This window comes from Labrus mixtus, chromosome 14, assembly GCF_963584025.1.
Source record: "Labrus mixtus chromosome 14, fLabMix1.1, whole genome shotgun sequence".
Taxonomy (NCBI): Eukaryota; Metazoa; Chordata; class Actinopteri; order Labriformes; family Labridae; genus Labrus; species Labrus mixtus.
The window spans coordinates 17647733-17670857 of record NC_083625.1 but is presented as its reverse complement, the minus strand read 5'-3'; the positions used below and the strand labels follow the sequence as shown (position 1 = coordinate 17670857).

Genomic DNA, 23125 nt, shown 5'->3' with positions numbered 1-23125 from the left:
TTCAGGATATTAATAATTCTTCTTTTTGAGTTTCAAATCAATGCCGTATGGAGCAATGTAACAACCTCTGCACTGTGCAACATCTTTTAAAGTGCAATTGCATAATTCAGTTATCTGGATTACAGCTGTCTTGCATCACACTGAAGACGTTACCTTCAGTGATTTTATACACTTTACATGTTTTAGATCATACAACAGCTCATCTTTGACTCTTTTGACTTTCTCATCAGCCTCTATAGTTGGCATAAATCAAGGGTGATCCTTTGCATCTTTGCCACAGTTATACGTTATTTTAAGATTAACATTGTGTTTGTGGTGGAAGTTACAGAACAGAAAAAAAAATGTAGCTTACCTTTAGTAGCTCCTGCAGCCCCCAGATGGTAGATGGCCCCCAAGACGAGCCAGAAGGCCCTCTGCTCTTCACCGCTGATCCCCAGAACCCTCATGGCTGCCTGCAGCTTAGAAAACTGCTGGGAGGCCCGCTGCTTATCCTCAGTCTGGGTGATAGCACATACATTCAAATAAATGTTGTTTTTGAACTACAGTCGAAGCGATAAAATGATGCCTTAAAGTAAAGTAGGCTTCAGCATATTGCACCAGGGCAGCCAACAGATGTTGACATAATCCAAAGATTATTAAACTCTTCCTTAAGTTATGAAAACATAGACTCTAAAATAAATCTATTGTCGTTCCTGTAAAACAGAATGACCCTCTGCTGTGTGCGAGCAGGTGAGTACCAGTTATATATATAGAGAGAGTTATTGCCTCTCACACATTCACAGAATGCAAGAACTAATTGGCAGTAGGCTGCTATCATTAGGTTGGGAACAGAGCTACTTTTTGGACCGACAGCAGCAGACAAAACAGACCAGCAGTCAGTTTATGTCTCAGCTTGTTCTTTGTTGCCAGTTTGGTGTGTACCAGCCTTTAAGCAAAACAGCTACAATGCATCTAACTGTTAGTCAACTCAGTCATCCACTGAGTCATAAACCCCCCCCATATTCAGTTATTAAGAAACAAAAATCTGTTTTTGAGACTGCAACCTTTCTTTGAACCAGGCTATAAACATAGGGTTAGCATGGGCGTTTTAATATGGGATCCAAAGGAGATTGCAGCCAGCTTCAACGTGACAACCGAGGAACTGCAGTTTTTTGCACTTCTGCACTGGCTTCATGATTCAACATGGGAGGTTACCGATTGCATGAAATATGAAAAGGCTCCTTAACAAAGTGATAATGGTAGACATAAGATTATTATTGTTTTAATGTGGTTAAGGCCTCAAATCACTTAAGATTCAGAGTGAGGAACTGAAGAGAGCCATCCACTACTGACTTTACTACAAAATAGATCTCATTTTTATTTTCAAATAAGTAAAGTCTAATTCCTCCTGGCTGATGTGGGTGTGTGACAAAAGAGCAGGCATAACACATTTGGTTGAGGTAACAACATGAAAATCTATGGGGCTCACTCACTTTTTATTGGCACCATAACATCAGAGAGGGTGATTTTGAATCTGTCTGATATAGCTGCATTCACTTGACATTATCTAAACATTCAGATCAGTGAAAGTTATCATTGACAATAAGTATTTACCTTAGTCTGAGGCATAATCCCAAATGCATGGTTTTCAGCAAAATGGTTGAGGTGCAGCTCAGTTCTGGTAAAGAAATGGAAGACATACAAAATACATCACATCTCATGTCTAGCTTTTTCTAAAAGCAGAAAAACACTGTTGCAATATGTGATCACAATTGCTCCGTGTGTCCGTGTATTGTGCATATAATCTTGACCTTAGAGAGCTGTCTACTCCTGCCATCAGGTAGTAAAAGACATTAAAAGTGGACTCTCCCTCTGGTCTCCTTGACACTCTAATCTTCTCCAGAAGCATGGTCTGCAAGGCCACAGCAGAACACAACATGAGAGAGTTAGAAGATAACATGTATTATAGACAGTAAGTGAAACACTTGTTCCAGATGAAAGCAGATAAAGAAATGATTTAGGGTGTTTGTACCTGGATAGAGGCTGATGTCACCAGGCCTGCTTGGTCAAAGTCCATGGAAACAATATGGGAGAAGCGACTAGCATTCCCATTCATACAGGTAGAGGAATTCCCAAAGGACTCCAAAACTGTGTAGACCGCTTGCCATTTCTCTGCTACAGTCAACAAAGAGACAAAGTGTTGGTGTGTTGACATGACATCAAAAACAAATATTTTGGAGTTTGCATCATCTCCAACCGACTTGAGAATGACTTGTTGGTGCTGCCAGCGATGTTGACCAGATATTGGATGATGTGTTGACAGTTGGTGGTCTTGCCACTTCCACTCTTGCCCAGCAGGACAATGGACTGATCCTGCCTTGTGGTTAGGAGGTTTCTGTAGGCAGACTGGGCCATGCTGTATATGTGAGGGGCGGCATCCTCCCTTCTGCAGCCTTTGAACATTTGCATCACCTAGAAAGAAAAACCAGGTGAAAGTGAAGAGGAGAATAGAGGGGGTAAAAATACCATAAAGAGAGGTTGTTCATTTCAATTATCTTTATGCTTAAACACAGATTCTGATATTCTGATATCACATGTGAGAGGGGATATTATATGCACAGGCACAATCCTACCTTCTCAGAGTACATGGAGGGGGCACTAATGGGGTTAATAACCACCATGTTGGGACCGCTGTGGGTGTGCACCAGGTTACCACCATAGCGCTGCCTCAGGGAGTGCATCACGCTCGACTCATTTAAATACTGCAGAGAGGCCAAGTCCTCCACGCGGTCAAACATCGGAGGGTTTGCCTACGGTTCAAAGTCAGAAACGGTCACGCACTCACTCAGTGTCGTCTGTAATTGATGCGCTTCAAAGTTGATTCGATGATTAAATACCTTCTCTACATCGTCTTCATCCACGTCCAATAAAGATCCATCACTCTCCAGGCGGATTTTCACCTTCCCCTCTGGCAAACTGCCTGCCTGCGTCTTCAGGAGGGTCGCTGCACGCATCACCATATAGTTGGAGTTAATTAATCATGACATATGATCTCAACCTGAGATAAAAGCTTCTTATATTACATGTCTGATAATGGGCATTAGGTGTATCGCTTTTAAATAATGCCTAAGCTGCATTAAAACTAGATGAGCAGTTGATGTTCAAAATAAAACACTCCAGTCCAATTACATGCAGCCTGAGGTCAAACTGAGAAGTCTAGTCTGGTGCCCTACGGTGAGATTCAAATCATTCAAAGCATTTTCTTAGCTTCACAAAAACCAACCTTTATTGTTCAACAGAGACAGACACAGCACTACAGACGGGATAGTAGGTTGGCTTTGAATACTCGTTTTGACACATATCATTGAATACTAGGTTTTACTAACCCAAGGAGAATCCTTCTTTGTGGACAAGCCATACTTTTTCTGTGTGGTACCAGACTTTCTCTGCTGTTATCTGCTCCTCAGTCTTCCCCTGTTATTACAGATTAAAAAAGACAAGGAGAGAAAACACATATTTTGTCAATAATTAAGAAAGCAACATCAACACAACAAGAACTGTTGAATGATTAACAATAAATCAGATTGCTCAAAACAATACTTAAACAAATATTTTACAAGAGACATAAAAGTGTATTTGATTTAATGGATTCAGGACTTCTTTTGGTGTGAAAACCTGCATTAATGTTTTTTGTTTTTTTTTAAGTATATTTAACCACTTGTGTACATGTCCATTACACATTAGACCTTCACAGACTAACTACAGTCCACACAATTCATATTATTAAAGCAAAGTTCAGTGCTCATAGAGTGTGCATTTAATCTGTTTAAAATAGACAGCAAGCAATAAAGTTGAGTTAGTGGTGTTTCAGTAATAACAATTACATCACATTGATATAAATAGAGGGGACTGCTAAATAACTAAATGACCACAACAAACAACCATCCAAGAGATGGTGGTGAGTCATGCATTTAATCACTTCAGGTACACTATGCTATATACAACACTGCATAACTTTAGTTCTCTTCTTTATGTCTTCTCTCTGGTTAAAAATGTGCAAACAAACAGCAGGTCGTGCTACTTTAACAGTTAGTGCTATAGGGAGAATGAAAGCCAGGCTTTCATGTTCTCACTCCCTTTTCCTACTTCATCACACGCAAAACCACAAAAGAACACATCACTCTGAAACACAGACGAGGGGGGAAGCAACCAGAACCACAATCAGTTGTAGTAATGGTCAGACCTTAGCCGCAGCCGAGTGCGCTGCCTGAAGGATGGCCACAGGGTCCTCGACAGGCTTGGACTGCAGAAGTGAAGGAGCAGAGTCAGGGATTTATTTGCATTTTTATTCAACAACTTAAAGTTAGCAACTTCAGGGTGCAGGATAGAAACAATGCAGAATATAAAACGGTGGAAACATTTTACAGTAAGGCAACATTTGAAAGAAAAACGGAGATTAGAAAACATTGCAGCAAGGCCAGGGGCAGTTCAACAACGCAGTCTAGCAACGGCAGCAGAATAAGTAAGTCATTGAAGTAAATTCACCATAAAAAATGACACTATTATTGCATTAATGAGCAGGGATTACAAGGTGCATTAAAGTGCAACGTGTTCACGGGTGTGTTGATAAATTCACGTTCTGTTACATTAACAGTCAAAGTTAACAGGATCAGTTGTACACAGGACGATTTAAGTGCAGGGAACTGTGCAGCTCGGTGTAAAACAATGTTATAGTCTAATGCTAATGAAATTAGCTAGAGAAGGAGAGCATGGTACTGCATCAACACAGGGGTATGATGAAAAACTAATTTCAGATATAGGTATGGGATATCATTGCAAGTATATTCAGGAATACCTGGAGTTCTATAGTGATACATATGTCTTCTGTAATGTTAACTACAGTAAAAGCACCAAACCAATACACAGCTTCATATTCTTAACATTGTAAACTTACTGCAGCATTTCAAAAAACAAGCTTTATTAGTGTTTATGAGACCTCCAAACCCTGGTCAAGAATCCCTGATAAGTTGTATATAACCAAACGGTTATAGTCACATTTCTACATTCTAGGCTCATGAACCCAGAATGAACCTCCGACAGCACAGAGGGGACAAAAGAGGGAGCAGGCAGGCACAAACAAAGAGGGGTCAGTAGAGGGGAACTAGCTTTAGACTCCAGCACTCTACAGGCGACGGAGGCACGGCGAGCTGCCTGTGGAGCAGGCTGTACCTGAGAGGATTTGCGGCCTCTGGCACGCTGGCCATGCATACAGCACAGAGGACAGCAGCAAGTCAGGATCCAATGACCCACAGAGAAGCAAAAGAAGAGACACATGGGACATCATTTGAGACAACAGGAGATCAGAGCGAGGAGAAGTGTCTTTCAGTGCGCTAGAGACTGAGGTAAGCAGACACTGCAATATGATCGAGCACTGCAGAAATAATCAGAGAGCAAATAAATCGTCACACAGTACAGCTCCTTTGGACCTGATAACAAAGCAAATAACACTCACACACAGGAAGGCAATAAACACGAGAAAAATAGAGCTGTTACGATTCATTATTAGAGGTATAGATGTTTACCAATAAGTACAAGGGCTAACGCTATGGGCTTTTCTTTTCTGAAAAAAAAGCTACCAATCAAATACAAACCTTTAAAAAAGTTAACATGTAATTCATTTTTTAGTCTCCGTGATGTTGTAAAAAATAAAAACTCCGAGAGCGAAACACGTTAGGATGGTTTTGGAAAAGCTTAAATCACCTAGGTAACCAACTTAGGATTTGTGAGACATAGAAAATGTTTCTTAGGTCCCAGAGTTTCTAATTTCACACCAAGTTGACAACAACCCCTGTCACTTGAACCCTGAAGGCAGAGGGACAGCTCAGGACAGCTCAGGACAGCCCAGCGTGGACCTTTGTGGGTTTTTAGACATTTAAGCATTTGGCTCAGGCTGCTCACAGAGGAAGTCTTTGTGAAAGCATGGCAGGTGCAAACCAAACAAATAGAGCAAGGGAAATAGAGAAGTTACATCACTGCCATCGACGTTGAAGATCCTCCTCACACGTTTGTAATCGTCCTCAGAGGGAATCAGTTCTGGGACCTACAGTTGGATAGCAGGACCAGCAATTGCAATATGGTAGCCAGTATGTACATGACATAGCTATAATCAATTTCCCCTTACGTGTGTGGCCACAAACAAGCATGCATTGTTAAAAAAAAAAGCCTAGTTCTGCTGAATGTTGGAAACACACATTGTTAAGTGTAGCTTTGCAGCAAGATAAGTGAACACACCTGTTCACTGGGTGAAGTCTGAGCCTGGGACAGTACAACGGGGGGCGGCTTACCATTGGGGACCGCAGGGGGACAAGATATCTCCTTCACCTTTACACAATATATCCAGATATTCACAGACACACAGTGTGACGGACAACACGTGCACACACACACAGACGGAAAATGACATGGGAAGATGACAATGAGGTCGGTAGTTATGTTTTAGTTTAAAATGTTTCAAGAAGAAAAAAAACAACCAAAAAGGATTTCTCTCGCCACTAATTGCATTTTAAAACTGATTCCATCAGGAAATGAGTTAAGGGAAATGACTATTGAAGAAAATTGGATCATTAAGCGCTGCAGAAGAAAGAAAAATGGCTCACGGCTTTTGTTTGTAAGTGCAAAAATCTGTTGGAAATAAGGTAATTTAACATTTTCTCAGCTATAATCTCAAACGACTGCATTTACAGCCAAGAGATGTAGATGAGGCAAATCGAATCATTGTATCTCCTTACTTTGCTTACTGTATAACTGCATGCCAGATTGATATTTACACTCTTGTCTTACAGCTGCTGCTACTCGCATCAAGATTTCAAGTTTAACTTGCTGACTGCTTCAGGTTTTGTAAATAAGGCTATTCATATGCCGCAAACAAAGCAGTGGGAGAAACTTGGGGTTAAGTGTCTTGCCCAAGGACACATTGGACATGTGGCTGCAGGAGCTGGGGATCAAACCCCCAACCTTCTGGTTGAAAGACGACTGACTATAACAACTGAGCAACAGCTGCCCCATAAAGAAACGCTTACAAAACCTTAAGGCATTGAACCCATTACTTCACACATTATACCGTTTTTTTCCCAAGGATATCTTAGTTGTATCTCATGGTAATGGCTTATATGTGTTATTATATGTCCTGTCAATATGTAGCTCACCCCGCTAAACCCCCCTGTGCTGTGTCACACATACGTTTTAATTTCTAATATCATATTAGAAACCCAATATCTCTCCTTACACCTGCTAATCAGAAAATCCCCCAGTAAAAATACCAGGAGCATATCTCCAAAATCAAATCCTCACTCCATGGTCATATGCCCAACTGATTATCAGATTTCATGGCTATCTGTTAATTCGAGGCACTGAAGCACAAGACAAACATGTTACCTTGTCTGAGGAACAAATCAAAACAGAGACTGTGAATGTATTAACAATTTTGAAAACGATAGTGAGTTGTCAAAAGTGTAGAGGAAGATGAGTTTTACTAATCACTGTACACGCTCCGACTTGAACATGTCTAGTTGACCAATTGGATCTTACTTTTCCGGGCCAATGACAAGCACTACTGATAAGTTCAAGAAATTGAATTCCTATCATGAGTCCTGTTTCTTTATCCCAAATTATCCCAAAAGAGCCCCAGAAAGTGCAAAGCTTCAACTCTCTGCCTGCAGCAAGTGACAGTAATGAGTCACAGCTCAGCGCTCATAGACAACTCGGACTGAACAGAGAGCCTTATACCCTCTAATAAAGTATGATCATGAGCTAGTATATGTGCTCTGCTTTCCTTCACTTATTCAGGGGGGCTTCTTTATATCAAACCTCGAAAAGAAGTAGATGACGATTAATTATGTTGGTTGTTAGATGATTGTCAAGAAGTTCAGCAAACAGAATCACATCTGCGACAAGCTTAGGCTGTCTTAAATGGTTCATATTTTTTAAGATTAAATAGCTTCATGGTGAATAGTGTTAAAATGTGGAATGGTCAGGGTTTAATCCTGGGAAAACCCAAACAACAGATTCAATATGAATTTCCAGTCATGTCTGTTGTTATCACGCAGCATTCTCCATCCAGACGTAAAGTCGCAAACATGCATTGTTGTTGTTTTTCACTCCATACCTCTGGTTTCTTCACAGGGACTTGACGAGGCTTTGGGATGAAGCCTGCAGGGGGGGCCAGGGGGTCTGTCTTTATGACAGGAATGAATCCTGGAGGTCTCGCCAGGGCATTCTGTTTTGGGAGCACAGGACTGGGTTTGCTGGCAGGGATGAAACCAGGTGGAGGACTCAGGATGTTCTGTTTGGGGGCAGGGATAAAGCCAGCGGGTGGGGCTAAAGGGTCAGGTTTGGGAGTGGGGAGGAACCCAGCTGGAGGAGTGAAGGGGTTGGACTTTGGTGGTGTAGTTGTGGGTGCAGATGTAGTCGCAACCTCCTCTGGTTTTTCCTCCTCTTCCTCCACATTTCCTTTCTCCTCCTCCTGCTTTGTCTCCTCCTTCAGGTCCTCTTTGCGGTCCTGGTTGCGTGTTCGAGGTCGGTGTTCCTTGGTTCTGCTTCTGCCCATTAAACTGGTTAAGCCCATGGAGATATCATCCTTGTCTACTCTAACAGTTTTGGTGGTTTTAAGCACAGACTCTGCGGCGGGAGTTGCCCTTGCAGTCTCAGAAGCAGCAGGCTGGGTAGTCTCTTCCGTCCCAGCTGGAACAACACGTCTTACCACTCTTCTCACAACCCTCACTACCTTTTTACCGCTCTGATCCTCCCTCGGATTGTCCGGACCGCCCATGGCCCCGTTACTGTTGGACTCCTCAGCTGTCGATGCAATTGATTGTGGACCACTTCCTGTGTCAAGCCCAGGTGTAGAGACGGCCTGAGGCTGAGTACTATCTACATCAGACTGTGAACAAACAGAGCAAGGTGGACATGGTGCAGATTATTCTCCAGGCTGACCGATAAACTGTTTAAGAACAGCCGGGTCTAGGCTCAGAAACTCTCCATAGGAGAGAAATTCATCAATCAACACGCTACCGTCTCCCTTTTGTATATCTTCAAAGCCTCACTACAGCTTGTATTTGTAACCACTAAAATGATCATATGCAATCAGGCCATTCCACTGAGTTATTACTCTCTATTCTCTATTCTACTCCTTTGTCACACCTAAAGCATGCACTAATGCATTTCAGGGAGAAACATTCAATTTAAACATAACCTCTTCTGTTTCCAGACGGGCGCCCCATATACAGTCCTCGCACCTTGGGTGCAGGTCAGACCCTCGACATTTCCTGTATGTCATTCCCCACCTCCTTCCAATATTCCTGTCACTCTTCACTGTCCTACTAATAAACACTAAAAAAATTTCCTAAATATCTAAACAAATAGCTAGGGAAGGAAATGATGCAGACATTGATTGATATTTGCAGTAGCAGCCTTTATCACAGTATGTGAGAACATTTCAACACAAACACAATGATGACCCATGGGATAGATACTGTTATATATGAAAGTCTGTGCAAGTCTATTCTAACTTTTCTAAAGTAAATATTCAATATTTTTAAAAATAGCATGCATATATTTATGCCTGAGTTCTAGCAAGACTTTCCATTATTGTTTTAAATGAATTTCTGCAGATTCATGGTTATAGTTTCAATCTAAGTCTATATATTTATCACCATTAATTAATTAACTGGATAAAGATAAGTGTACACTGTGTTTCAGACAGTGGGCTAAGTCGCGCGAAGTGTCAACAATAAAAAAAACTCAACTGTTCGAAAATGCTCACTTTTAAATCCCTGCATTTGACTTGGTCTGGAAACAGTTGTTGCCCTGAGAATAATGAACATCACCTTTAAGCCCTATCAGCACACAGTTAATCAATGAGCTATTTATCATCATCCACTCCAAAGCTTGACACATTGCTAGTTCATTTTCCAAAGACCATGGAAGAGTAAATGGACTTCAGGCCACAGAAGGTCCCAATAATGATTCGTAGCCAACTTTTCTTTTTTTTCCCCACTTTTTTTTGTTACACAGCACAAAAAAAGGAATTAGTGGCCAAAAGCATGCATGTGAAAAATAAACTTACATCTGACTTCTCAACTTTAACCTACACAAAAGGAAGGAACACAAAGAGAAAATCAAACCAAACATTCAGACAAAAGGTATCCTCTTTTTATATAAGGGAGAATTTAAAAAATAAATCAAACAGCAGCATGCATTGTAGATATCAACTGCAAAAATAAACACCAAAATGCAAGACTTCCCTTATGCTCCCAGAATGAAAAGCGTGATTTGTACGCCATGGTGACAGGCCGTTTGTCATGGAACAAGCTGGGGAACGTGGAGAGTAAATGTATGGGATGAAGAGTGGAAACAAAGAGAGACAGTTGAGGAGAGGAGGATGCACTGTGCAGAACGATGAAGAATAGGAATTTGAGGATGGGTGATGGGATACTGTGAACTTGTTTCCTGCACACCACAGGTCAAACACCAACAGGACGGTGGGATCATGCAGCACTGAGGACAGAACACATGAACAACAGGAGGAAATAGTTTGATAATAGCACTACAGGTCAGGAGATAGGTAGTATAAAAAATATACATGAGGATCCAACAAGAAGTATGAAATGCAGCCAGGGCTCAAAGTACTCTTTTACAGTTATATGTTGGCCTCAGATTCAATCCATCACTATATGTATGAAGAATTAACTTTTCTAGGTAATGATAACATTCAGTTGGTTTCATATGTAGTGAAACACACAGAGAATCAGTAAAGATAGCACTGGAATAAGTGTTGCAGAAAAAACTCAGTAAAGTCAGCAGCAATATTAGAATGTATTTAGAAAGCAATCAAACAAACACACATATAGTATTTCACCCATACATGCAGTGTTGTAGAAAATACTTTGAAACCAAAGCTTTAAAAGCTTACAGTAACTTCACTAGGAAACTACAGGAATGCTGGATAAGAAGTCATTAAAAGCCTTGAATCAGTATGCAAATATGAATGTAGTTGAGCTACCAGCAAGCTATTGAGCTATGAGTAGAGACAACACACACAACACTGCTTATACATCACTCAACTACCAGAAAAACATTCAGCTTGTTGGATTCAACAAAGGGTCTAATAGAACTTGAGTGTACAGTTTAACTTAATAAAAGGTTCTTAGCTCATTGAGAAAACAGCAACAAAGTTTAGCCCAGCAACATGTTTCACCAACCCCGGCCCTGCTTTCATCAGAGTCCACTCCTATAAATAGTTTCAGCAGCAAAGGAGGCCATTCTGAGACGCCAGCAGAGCCCAAATGGAACTGCTAGGCAGAGCATGGACACCCTGAGTGGTTTTCACTGCCTGACACACACACACACAGACACACACACACACACACACACACACACACACACACACACACACACACACACACACACACACACACACACACACACACACACAAAGTCCACCAGAGGCCTAAGCCCATTACCTCCTCTCCAGGCCTGGTTAACCTTCCAATCTTCTAGCTGTGGCGTCAGGGCCGAGGCAGGGTAGGACCCGAGTCAGCAGAGAGCACACACTCACTAAGTCCTGAGTGAGTGGGAGAGCAACCTCAGGGGCGGGGTCACAGTCAGCACAGCACAGTAAGGCTGTGGCCTGAGCATAGAGTAGCGGCGTTATGTGAGAGGAGCTGGGCAGGGGTATAGACGAGGGACAGCTGCTGAAATACAGGGGGGGTGGGGGGCTATTAATAGAATTTGCAGAACGACATCAATTAACTCAGTCACTTTTCCCTGCCACTCTCTTCTCCTGGTGACATGATGGTATGCAAACTTTTATAAGCCCTTTCAATGTGAACAAAAACTACAAAAAAAACAATTATAGGGTAATATGGCACGATACTTAGTGCAACACAAAATAAAAACAATCTGAAGACAGAATGAAAAAGCTAAATAAAAATGTTACAACTATTGGAGGAAGCTGGTCATTTCAGTCAGTCTGCTTCATGCTCAATGAGGTAATTGGCTAATCCCACTTAAGATAATTCCCCAATCAAAACAGACCAATTTAGATTAAATCTTATTTTATCTTTAATTCCCCTCCACAATATAAAATCAAGCAAGACATCTGTCTCACTGAGAAGAATACAAACAATCAAACAAGAAACCTCTTCAGTCAATGTAAAGGGAGCCTGTTGTCCCATAAACCCTTGCATTGACATACCGTAGATAAACATGCAAACAACACCATGCCTTAAATATTGTAGAGTATTGGTCCCTACACCACAAGAGGGAGCTCTGAACTAATGTATGAATTCTTCATTTTCACAGAGGGGTTTTTGCTTAAGCACACAACTGACCTATGAGAAATGAAGAACCAAAAAACTAATTATTTTTATTTGTACAAAACTTCAGTCAAGAATCTGAATGTTTCAAAATGAGTCAATTTAGTTATTATAATATGACCCCTATTTTCTCCAAATCTCAACAAATGTTTAAAGACATGGCTGAAAGGGAGAGCCCTTTAGTAACTGCGTTGCCCTGAAACCAGTTGGGTTAAAAACCAGTGTGATGGCAACTTGCTTGGAGGTAGTTATTCAGCCTATTGGTGCCTTGCAGTTAAACCACAAGAGGGATATGTAGCAACAGGCTTGGCAGGGCAGGCATGTGCTAATCCAATCCTGGCACACTTTTCCCCTTCATAAACTTACTAACAGTTGCATTTTTTTAAAGATGAAATCATTATGGACAAAGTGATAACTAGCTACTTGCTGAATTTATGGATTTAAATTCCTCTTTAGCAATTTTTTTCTTCTAGTTAACTTTAATGTGCACAAACATGTCTCTAACATGTTTCTTCTTCTGGGTAAATCAAAAGCTCACATATTAGCACTCCTCACGACCAAGGAAAACACACAGTCTAGCTGCTCGATCTAGCACAGCCTGTTAATCCCCTGAGTCAGTTACTGGGACACAGCACCGTGTGGGCTGTTAGTCTACACATGGTGAGTGCAGAGTAAAGATTAAAGACTCTATATACCGTAAACACCGCTCACTCTTTTCCACTTAAATCCTTCAATATCGAGAAATCTGTTTCGATCAGTTGCATGGTGTTTATGCCACTACATATATTTTGAATATGTGGTACTTAAAGACATTCTTGGATTATGCAAAACAATACCTCATAATTCTGTCACCCGTGTAAACAAGGTAAAGCTGAGTAGAATAGACAAAAATGGTAAAAACACAGAAGATGTATGAGTCAAAATCTGAAGACAGCGTAGCAACATCACTTACAGATAATTACAAAATGTATTGGTGGAAGATCATTCAAATCAACATTATTTTCCAGGAGAATCAGGTGGAAATCAAGGAGACATTTGATCTCAGAACATTCCAGGATGTGATTCAGATTTGATGCAGCCTATTTAGAGCAAATAGGACTCAAAATCCAGTAAGCATTTCTTGCTGAAAGTAGGCTGCATGGGCACAATATAGGAGTAGAGATATGTGCTCAGGATGCTCACTCATGCTTTCTTTAGGAAAATGACAAAAATGACCATTAGAGAGGCAATGGCAACTTCTTCATTCAAAACACAGCACATATACAGACAGGAATAGTAGTAGATGCTTGATAAGGAAGCTAACAAGCATTTGATTTCAAATGAGTTATTCTGCGTAAAACAGAATCATATGTATACATTGCATATGCACGCAGTGACACTAATAAAAAACATTATGCAATAGATAATGAGACTGAATGAAAATAGATCCTGCTTGTGGCTGACAAGACGAGGGTGTGTCTGACAAGTGTGTGTGTCTCATTGACTGACAGTTAGTAACACACCCAAATATGTCAAGTTTGTCTGCATAAATATGTCTAACTAAATAAACAAAACAAAATAAGCAGTTACAGTAACTGGTAACATGACAGGTCAGCCTGTGTCACTGTACGTGTCAGGCAGCAGAAGTATTATAGTAATAAATGTTAAAGATGAGGACATCTTCAGAAAAGCCTTGATTAAGAAGAAAACAGTTTATTCCCGAAAGCTGCACCTCTGTCTAATCCAAACTAATAATGATGCTCTCTGCTTCCAGCATCAACCCATTCTAAAGGGGCATCAGGTGATTTAGCTGGGCTGCTTGAGGAGGACATTAAAACATTTCCTTAAACAGGAAACGCATGTGATGGGAAATAAATAATGAACAGATATTAGATGAAACATTTGGCGGTATAACTTAAGCATTGACATTCTGTTTTATTCAATGAGAACAAATAAAGTTGAAAATTGTGTTGTAGGATACTATTGAAATATCCCTGAGATCTGCTTTATTCTATTTACAAATTGCAGCGAAATGAAAATACACTTATTTTGATAGGAGGAGATCAAGATCTAAAGTCATTGTAATATATTGTATGTAAATATTTGTATCATTTGCTTGTTGGTCAATAAGCATTTCAAGTCAAATGTCATGTCAGCCCTGCCAAAAGACTCAAGTGTGAAATAAAAACAACGAGAATTGTGGTGTACAGAATATAAACCAGTATTCAGTATTTTTTGGCACCACATACTTCCTGAGAGCATGCTGCAAAGAAAGTGTGTCAACTTGGTTTCATAATCCCTCCAGCCAATTGACTTCCCTCAACCAGCTGGAAATTTCACATTGGCTCGCAGTCCACCTCCCTATACAGACAGTCTGCAGTCCACCTCCCTATACAGACAGTCTGTAGTCCACCTCCCTATACAGACAGTCTATGAGGCAACAGACACATAACACCTGCTAATATGCAGCCTAGCATGATCCCCTAAAGGCCTTGTTAAGACACTTGTTTAGATTAGTTGATCCTTCGTGAGATCCCCATCAGTCTGCTTCATGGGTGTCTTCAGTATCTTCTGTAAATTTGCATTTGAAGCTCTGGGTCTTAAACCTATTCATAAATTCTGATGTTAAAATGTAATACAATACTGCATACAATCAGAGTTTCATTAAAGAAACAAAACTTTGTTAAGTAAAAGTTATTCTTTTGGAACAGTAGGTCAAATGTATTTTTCATCAATGGGTGATATCTCTGCAATGGGATGTCCCAAGGACCAGAGACTCAATTAGACCATTGTGGACGTGAGGTGTCTTCCCAGTGTCTATACTGAACCAGGGAAGACACTTAAAGCTAAAGAAATAAAACAATGAAATAACAAGAGATCTGGCCTAACTTAATGTGGACGATGGCTGCCACCCAGTGGACAATAGGTTTATGTGCTCAAGTTTTCCTACTTGGCCCCTATCAGGGAAAAAATGCAATAATATTGTCATTTTCTGTTTCTTGAGAAGTGATCCATTATTGTAAACTTTAATGGCACATTAGCACATGTTTAAAGGCATACAGGGTTAGAGAGAGTTGGACAGACAAGCATTAAAGGGCAGAGGGGGGACTCAAACCAGCAGCTGATACATCAAGGACTTTGTCTCTATACATTGGACAATTGCTCTACCAACTGAGTCAATTTTTGACTTTATTTGAAAAAAACGATTGGGATAGACAGGACGTACTGGGAGGAGAGAGTGGGGGATGACATGCAGCAAAGGGCTGGAGTCGAAGATGAACCCAGGGCTGTTCTGTTGAGGACTTTAGTAGCTGTGTATGGGGCGCAAACTTCAACCGCTTAGCTAAACTTTCTCAAAATGTTCTCGCCAATAAAGACATTGAATTGACTTTAAAAGCTCAGAAATGCAGTGAGCTGCATGACTAAACACATAGCATTATACAGCCATTTAATGCTAAAAAGAAAATAACCACTCAGGGTGCCAGTAGCGTTGAGGATGTACGGATGCTGTAATCCTCTCAGCAGGCAGCCCAGGTTAGAATCCAATCTTCCAAGCTGTGACTATTTTCCACCCATGTCATTCCCTGCTCTCTCTCTCCCTAATTTTTGACTCTCTCCACTGTCCTATCTATAAAAAGCTCCACAATAAACCCTAAAAAAGAAAATAATAATAGCCACTTAGGCTGAGATAATGACAGAGAGAGAAAGAGGTGGACAAACAGGCAAGAGTTTAGAGCAGTCAGGATTCCCCATGGTCACAGAAACAGCTTGAAATGTTAATAATGCGATCGGTTAAAGGAATGTTGTGGAAAAAGGCACGTGTTTGTAGTGTGTCAGCCTCAGAATGAGCGCTGGTGTAACTTTGGATAAGAAACCGCTTGAGGTTATTATGGAGGACTTTCGAGTAGTTTTACAACTTTGTAAAGCATTTAAACAATTCAGGCCGACCAGAAGCTGTGATGAAACAATGGTCACCTGATTCTAGTTGTTTGTTAGGGAATTCATAATCTGCTCCATTTGGCACTCACAGGAGGCCTGGGGGTTCAGCTCAGGTGAACACAAATCTCTCTCACATTTCATCTGTTTATGGGTTCCATTTAACTCCACAGAAATAAAATATAAAATAATATGCTTAATGTCAGTGTGAAACATGCTATAATGTGAGCTCCATGCATGAGGGACCAGTCATGCATGAATGATTAATGAAAACACTTCTAAGTTATTTTTTCTTAAACTAAAGACAATTTCAACATAACATGATACATAAAAATGCACCAGACTGAAGGCTATTAAGTGCTAACCCTCCCTTAGATTCCTTACCATGCTACCCCCTGCCTCCATATTGTAACAATACATACATACAGATACATATAGATAACACAACACACAAAGATAAGATGTGACTTTTAGAGGTACTGGTAGCTGGACTCTCTTATCTCAGGACTGAGCAAGGCTAACTGTTTGCTACTGCACACAGTGTTTATGCTCAGCTAACAGTCTCCTGGGTGTGGCTGAATCATTTGTAGACAGATAGAAGACCATCACTGAACACCTGATCTCTCAATTAGCATGACACAATATAATCATATTTACCAAAGCTATCATACTTACCTTTTAATAAATAGAGCAAACATGCTAAATATGCACATTTCACATGTATGGTTCTAACTGTGTTGCTCTAGATCCAGAAGTCAGGTCTTATTATAACCACCTATAAATAGTGCTGTTGGTTCTAGGTCGCACTCACATGCAAGTCTTTCTGTCTATTAAAATGGCCTGTCTTATGATGAACATCATGATCAGATGAATGTAGGACAAAGCCACTGTAATGTGTCTCTGGCTGTGTACACATTCATTTCTGCAGTCTAACTCAGAACTCAGTTTCACATTAAGTATCGGATGAGGACAGACACACAAACAGGACACATATCAAGTTCACACCTGATGTATTACAGAGCATCTCATTGTTTGATGAACAATGAATCCCTGGGTTTTGTCATCAGACATTTATGTGTGATCTTCACATGCGTCTAATGCTCACATCAGTAAAGCATTGTTCAGGTGATCCACACTGTAACACAAGAAAAACTGGTATTTTAAGCTTTTTGGCTGTTGTTTCAGGTTTCTACACAGAAATCAAGTACAATACCAGGATTATTTTTTTACCTTATTTAAATGCCACAATAACAGGCCAAGAGGGGCCCATAAATCTGGGATAAGAATCAAACGTTCACAACAAGTTGAGCAAATTTGACAAAGTCAAACCCCTGAAATAAGTGTCAAAATCTCATTCATTTCTCCAAAAATGTATGATCACTCGGTCTAATCTAATGCAGTATTCATAAAGACTCAAAACTCCTGAAAATCTGGGTTAACTTTTACCCAGACTTGTTCCTGCCAGCACCCTGAGTAAATTGTAAAATTGTGCTTGAACGAAGCAGGTGATATTCAGGAAAATTGAACAAAGGCAAGCGGAGGTCGTGCTATTATATCACGTGACCTGTTAACGACCGGTGCATGTAATAAAAGCAGTTTCATAGAACTTACATTCCTTTGCACTCTTTTATTGATAATGTCAATAATTCTAATAAGCATGACAGTAAGGCAACATCATTCCTTTCCTCAAATCGTGGCTTGGGTTTGAATCTGACTTGGGCCTCCTGTCCCGCAATTCATTCTCCACTTTCTCTCTCTCCTCGATTTCTGACTCTATCCACTGTCCTGTCTCAAAACAAGTGGTGCTGCCCATCAAAAGTAATTTCTATAAGTGATTGAAACACTGCCTTCAATAATTAACTTGTTGTTGTTTTGCATTTATTAGAATAAGTAAACAACATCATCATCTCAAAGGGCTCTTCAACATGAAAAAAAACGATCTTAATATTTTTCTAATTTTAAATATGAATTTATAAAGACGTTTTTGTCTTTTTTCAGATTTATTTATTTGTTATATCTTTCCCTGTCATTTATTGAATTTGCAGAGGCTTTCAACCAATATTGTTATTCTCTTTTGTTCTTGTTTTATTTTATTAAAACATAAAAAAGCTCTATGGAAGCATTACTAATATACGTCAAATTATATTATACAAAGTTTATCTCAAACATAACCACTCACTACATTAAGCTAGAATTCAGGTGTTTGTTGGCGCCTCTAATAAACAGTTGAACTTGATGCTCCTCTCTATGTTGCACACGATTATCTTGGTGAAAAAGAACTCAATGGGCTCCCAGCCAAGTCTTACAGACCATATGGCCATGGGCTGCAGTGGCGTTTGGGCCGTTGTTTCCTTCAGCGTCCTATTGTTTGCTTTCAAAGGACTGGGGGAGGGAGGGGGGGGGGGGATTATATATACACCAGAACACATTTTCTCTTTCAAAACACACACACCCACACCCCTAAGAACAAAGCACATTGCCAGTGTCACTACAGCTCCATCCATAATACAGACATCTCTAATCCACTGTATGTGGATGCAAATGTAGTTAGAAGAAATAAACAGAAGAATAAGAAACAAAGCTGACACAAACAATCTTTTTAAATGGCTTTTACCCCGGGTATGGTTTTAAACGAGCTATAAAAAAAATGCACCAGTCCAGAACAACACAATATCTGTGTTTCAGAAGAGAAGATACATTAACAGAAAAAAATACAAGAAATGCCCCAAATTCAGCGTGAAGTGGATATCAGCTAGTACCAACCTTTGTACAGATCTGATAACAAAATATATAGGCCCATAATAAATGGCCGGTTCTTGTTTAGCCAAGATTCAAATACTTTTCAATTCTTCACCAGTAAAAGAACAGAAGCAGTGTTAGTGCTATCAAAATGTCAGTAATTCAGAAATATTTCACCGTGGAATATTCTAGAAAATTCTAAATATAACAAAAGGTACAATATGAAATGCTTCTCTTTTGAAGGGAAGACTTTGAGGACCCATATAGGATGAGTATAAAATGATTGGTCTAAGGCTCTATATTTTTGGAACAAACTGGAATCAGATTGGTACCTTGTATTGGCCAAAACACAAGTTAGGCTATTGAAGCTGGGGAAGGTAAAAAAAATATCTAGTAACACCTCTGTTTTTTAATAGCAATGGAAATAGCTTCCCCTTTGTTGTTACAAGATGAATAATTATAGGAATCTGTTATAAATTAGTGTGATGGTATTGAAGAGTCAGAATTAGACCAATTTGGCAATTGTGTTTGCAAGTACTCACATCAAGAACTTCTCTCTGCAGGCGTTGGGTGGTCCTTAGCCAGCTGCGGTTCAGCTCACTCAGCTCCAGAATGGTCTGCACCTTTAGTCGGACTGTCTCTCCAGACTGACGGATCATCTCCACTATCTCGTCCCGGCTCTTGCTCTCCACATTGACCCCATTGATCTCCACCAGCCTGTCTCCTGGCGCCAGGCCCAGAGCCCTGTCCTTGGTGCCAGCTCCTGGTTCAGCAAAGTGCACCACGCGACGACACACTTCTCCATCGGCCTTCCTGTCTAGCATGGTGGTCCTCCGCAAAGAGAAGCCAAAATCCCCAGTGTTTCGCCGCTGGAGTTCCAGATCCCGTGGATCTGGAATTGGTGGAGCAACAAGAGCAGGCAACTGTAGGTCTGCACCAGGGAAGGTCTTCTCCACCAACTCTGGGATGTGAACCACATAGGTGCCTTTATGATTGAACTTTGACTTCATAGAAGGGGTCCAATTGTGCACATGAAGATTGTCCTCTCTGATCTTCTGGGAAAAAGACACATGCTTCTGGCCTGCAGCAGAATTCAACTTAGCCAATTCCCCAAACTTAGCTGCTCTCTCCTTCACAGAACTGCGTTGAAATCCCTCTTCAATTACCTTCACGTTTTCCCCAGACGTGCTAGCATTTATTTTCCCAACATTCTGCTCCAAGTTTCTGTGAAGACGCTCAGCCTCCAGGTCTGTCAAGTTGAGCTCCATGTTGCTGGCCACCTTAATAGGTATAGGACTCGATATCTCTAGCTTGGTCCTAGAGTCCCTCTTGGAGCTCCCTCGGTTCATATTGAAGAAGCCTCGACGAATGCTCATCTCCTCCAGGCTCTTTAACTCAGCCTGCGACATTCGCTCCTTTTTCTCCTTCTTGTCTTTTTTCTCCTTATTCTTGCCCAAATCCCTCTCCTTCTCTTTGTCTTTCTTAATCAGGTGAAACATGCTTGAACCTTTCTGCTGACTTTTATCAGTTTGATTTGTTTACAGCAAGGGTAGTTGGGTGTCATGAAACTGAGCGTGCAAAGAGTTGTAACGTGTAGAAGAACCACGCTGGGCGCAGGCCTGAACAGTTATCTGTGGGGAAGAGAACAAGGAGGAGATCATGTAGTTGGTGCTGCAAACTTACATATGTTTTTTTTAAGCTGTAACTAAATCGTCCAAACTTATAAAGCTAATGCTGACATAGAGTTGACCAATTAGGACGTCTAACTCTTGAAGTTTACTTAAAAGGTATGTCGTCTATAACTAGTTAATCACCATTTATTAAGGTCTATGATTAATGCATACATTTTTGTAATTGCGACACATCACATGCTATTTTGTCCCTTTAGGTTCACCGTGGATAAGCCTCCGCAGTGTCTCGCTGTGGTCGCAGTGATGGAAAAGAACGACACCGCTGCTTCTTTGAATGGCTCATGTCATTTTTTTTTAAACTCTCAGACAGCTCAGTTGAGGAGTCAGAAGTAATATCCAGAATATGACACCCAACATTTCACTTTTTTAACCGTTCTTTTTCATTGTTTTCATTTAGTTATTGCTCTGTAACGAGTTTATTTTTTCTGTGCAGGTTAAGTTAATGTCCTAACCTTCAAGAAGGTCATTACTTTATTTCAAAATGAAAGGAAGGTAGAATTCAATTCTACAATATTTCTATTTAAATTTGAAATTATGGAATTTAAAACATGCAATTAAAATGTGATTTATCATGATTAACTACTTAAATTTGCAATATACGCGATTACAATTTAGAATTGTTGATAATAAAAAGTTATGTTAATGTTGTCTGATTCATCTCAAAGATAAACCCTTGCCTCAAACAGCCACTTTACACAAGCTTTCCCTCCTCCTCAACTTATTGTCAGCTTTTAAGCGTTTCACAAAATCATGCAATGAGCAGAGATACCACTTGGAAAAGCAAGAAGATTTGCTGGCCGTGTGACTTAGGTCTGCATTCACAGCCTATAGCTAAGAAACTGGCAAGTATGTTTTGTTAGTTATGAACATCTGTAATGTCAGTATGAAGACAGAGTATTAAAGCAAAACACGTATTTTCTGCTGAGGAATTTCTGGTTTTGATTTAAGGGATGTGGTATTGAACTTCAAAATTCTTTAAGACTTGTGTTGTTTAGGCAATATCATAAACCTTTCCTCCAAAGGTAAACCAAGCAGACATAGCACACATTGGATTTCTTCTCTCAATTCCATTCCCTTGACACAGTTCCCTATACCATCTGAAGTTGCCCTACATACAGACACTGAGATTTGACCTTATCTGTCTTGCTGTCATATCTGTAGCATCACCTGTAAAGTGATGCAGAACACTTGTACATGTGTGCATGGGATTCTCCGTTGAAGCTGCATGCATTGTACGAACAATAGCCTGTGTAAACCCATAAACAGTCAATTCGCACTTAATCCACACTTAATCACGCCTCAGGAGGTCAGAGAAACTGTGAAATAGGCGAAAGCAAATTGCATTCACTTTACAATAAACAGCAGTCCTGTAGCTCTTTGTGACTTTTAGCAGCAACAGAACAACCACAAAACATTCTTGACTTTAGCTTTATTGAACTTACTGTACAAATGGTTGCGCTAGGTTGTCGCTGCTTTTAGTCCAGAGCTCTGTTGTAATGCTCCCCCTTTAAGCTGCTTTGGCCTCATTCTGTTGCACCGGTGGCCTCAGGGAACACTTTCAGAGGACAATGTAAAAATGTAATTCATAAAAACTAACACATAGTTGACGTGTTAACAAGACATTAAATTAGCTTACCTGTAATTGGTTGAAAATAACCGCGTTTTGGACTTGCTTGAAGTTTTCATCATTTTCTTCCTTGGAATTGACAGTAGGTGCGTGAATGCACTTGTGATGCCTTTAAATGTTTCCCGGAAGGTCGGATTTTAAAAGATTAAGGTCATTTCATAACGATCTGAGTAAACAATGAGTCTGTATTTGTCTTTTTTTTTAGTTAGGCTAAATAAAAGCAACGGAAATCGTAATACAATAACAGCCTAATGCACACATTTCCAATGATAACAGAAGAAAATGATTATGAAACACATTATTTTCAAAGAATAGGCTACTTAAACCATCTTCCAGTCTACGTACACTGCTTCATTGCTGTCCATATCTATGTGTAGAATGTGGAAAAAAAATAGCTTAATTTAGCCATCAACAATAATAGCTACCAGTAGCATTTGGGTCGTCAAAAGGAGACAACTGCTTAAAAGTCTAATTATTCCCATACCACGCGAAGGCATCACCAGTGTAAACTGGACAGCAGTGACCCCTCCTGGTATTTTTTATTTACTGTAACATTGAAAGAGCAGGTACAGGGACAGGTATAAGCGAGCAGGCTGCTTAATTATCAGGACTTAAGCCAGCTCAAAACTCTTTGCTATACCACACCTCCAGATAGGATAGGACAGAAATATAGATCTGCCGATTTACAAAGGATGTTCTATTACTTTTATTGTATATTAGACATACATGGTATAAATGCAGGAGGAAGTGACGCATGTATGCATTACAACAAACATTAATTTAACTACATTTATAGAACT

The 23125-nt window shown here is 40.2% G+C and overlaps 2 protein-coding genes across 3 annotated transcripts in view; both read right to left on the bottom strand.

Moving 5' to 3' along the window:
- LOC132988288 (unconventional myosin-XVIIIa-like) overlaps window positions 1-22432 on the bottom strand; it is a 67617-nt gene extending 45185 nt beyond the window's left edge. The window contains exons 1-13 of one of the 2 annotated variants that reach the window (XM_061055598.1): window positions 22335-22432; window positions 19550-20638; window positions 6271-6360; window positions 6008-6079; window positions 4223-4282; window positions 3366-3453; window positions 2877-2983; window positions 2613-2789; window positions 2241-2451; window positions 2012-2154; window positions 1791-1891; window positions 1594-1657; window positions 353-497 (exon numbers count right to left, since the gene is read on the bottom strand). In XM_061055598.1, the coding sequence (XP_060911581.1) occupies window positions 353-497; window positions 1594-1657; window positions 1791-1891; window positions 2012-2154; window positions 2241-2451; window positions 2613-2789; window positions 2877-2983; window positions 3366-3453; window positions 4223-4282; window positions 6008-6079; window positions 6271-6360; window positions 19550-20506 (2215 nt within the window). In that variant the 5' untranslated portion in view covers window positions 20507-20638; window positions 22335-22432. Of the gene's footprint in view, window positions 1-352; window positions 498-1593; window positions 1658-1790; window positions 1892-2011; window positions 2155-2240; window positions 2452-2612; window positions 2790-2876; window positions 2984-3365; window positions 3454-4222; window positions 4283-6007; window positions 6080-6270; window positions 6361-19549; window positions 20639-22334 lie in introns of those variants that run through there. The other variant, XM_061055597.1, reaches the window with a different exon arrangement.
- LOC132988289 (P30 adhesin-like) lies at window positions 6223-11716 on the bottom strand. The gene is made up of 3 exons (XM_061055599.1): window positions 11499-11716; window positions 10103-10123; window positions 6223-8917 (listed from the first exon to the last, which is right to left on the bottom strand). Exon 3 carries the CDS (start codon window positions 8804-8806, stop codon window positions 8045-8047), a length of 762 nt encoding a protein of 253 aa, XP_060911582.1. The 5' UTR covers window positions 8807-8917; window positions 10103-10123; window positions 11499-11716; the 3' UTR covers window positions 6223-8044.
- Window positions 22433-23125: the final 693 nt, after the last annotated feature.

Bases quoted from the DNA above. Each gene is read 5' to 3' on its own strand.
- LOC132988289 (XM_061055599.1), bottom strand. From the start codon at position 8,806: ATGGGCGGTCCGGACAATCCGAGGGAGGATCAGAGCGGTAAAAAGGTA.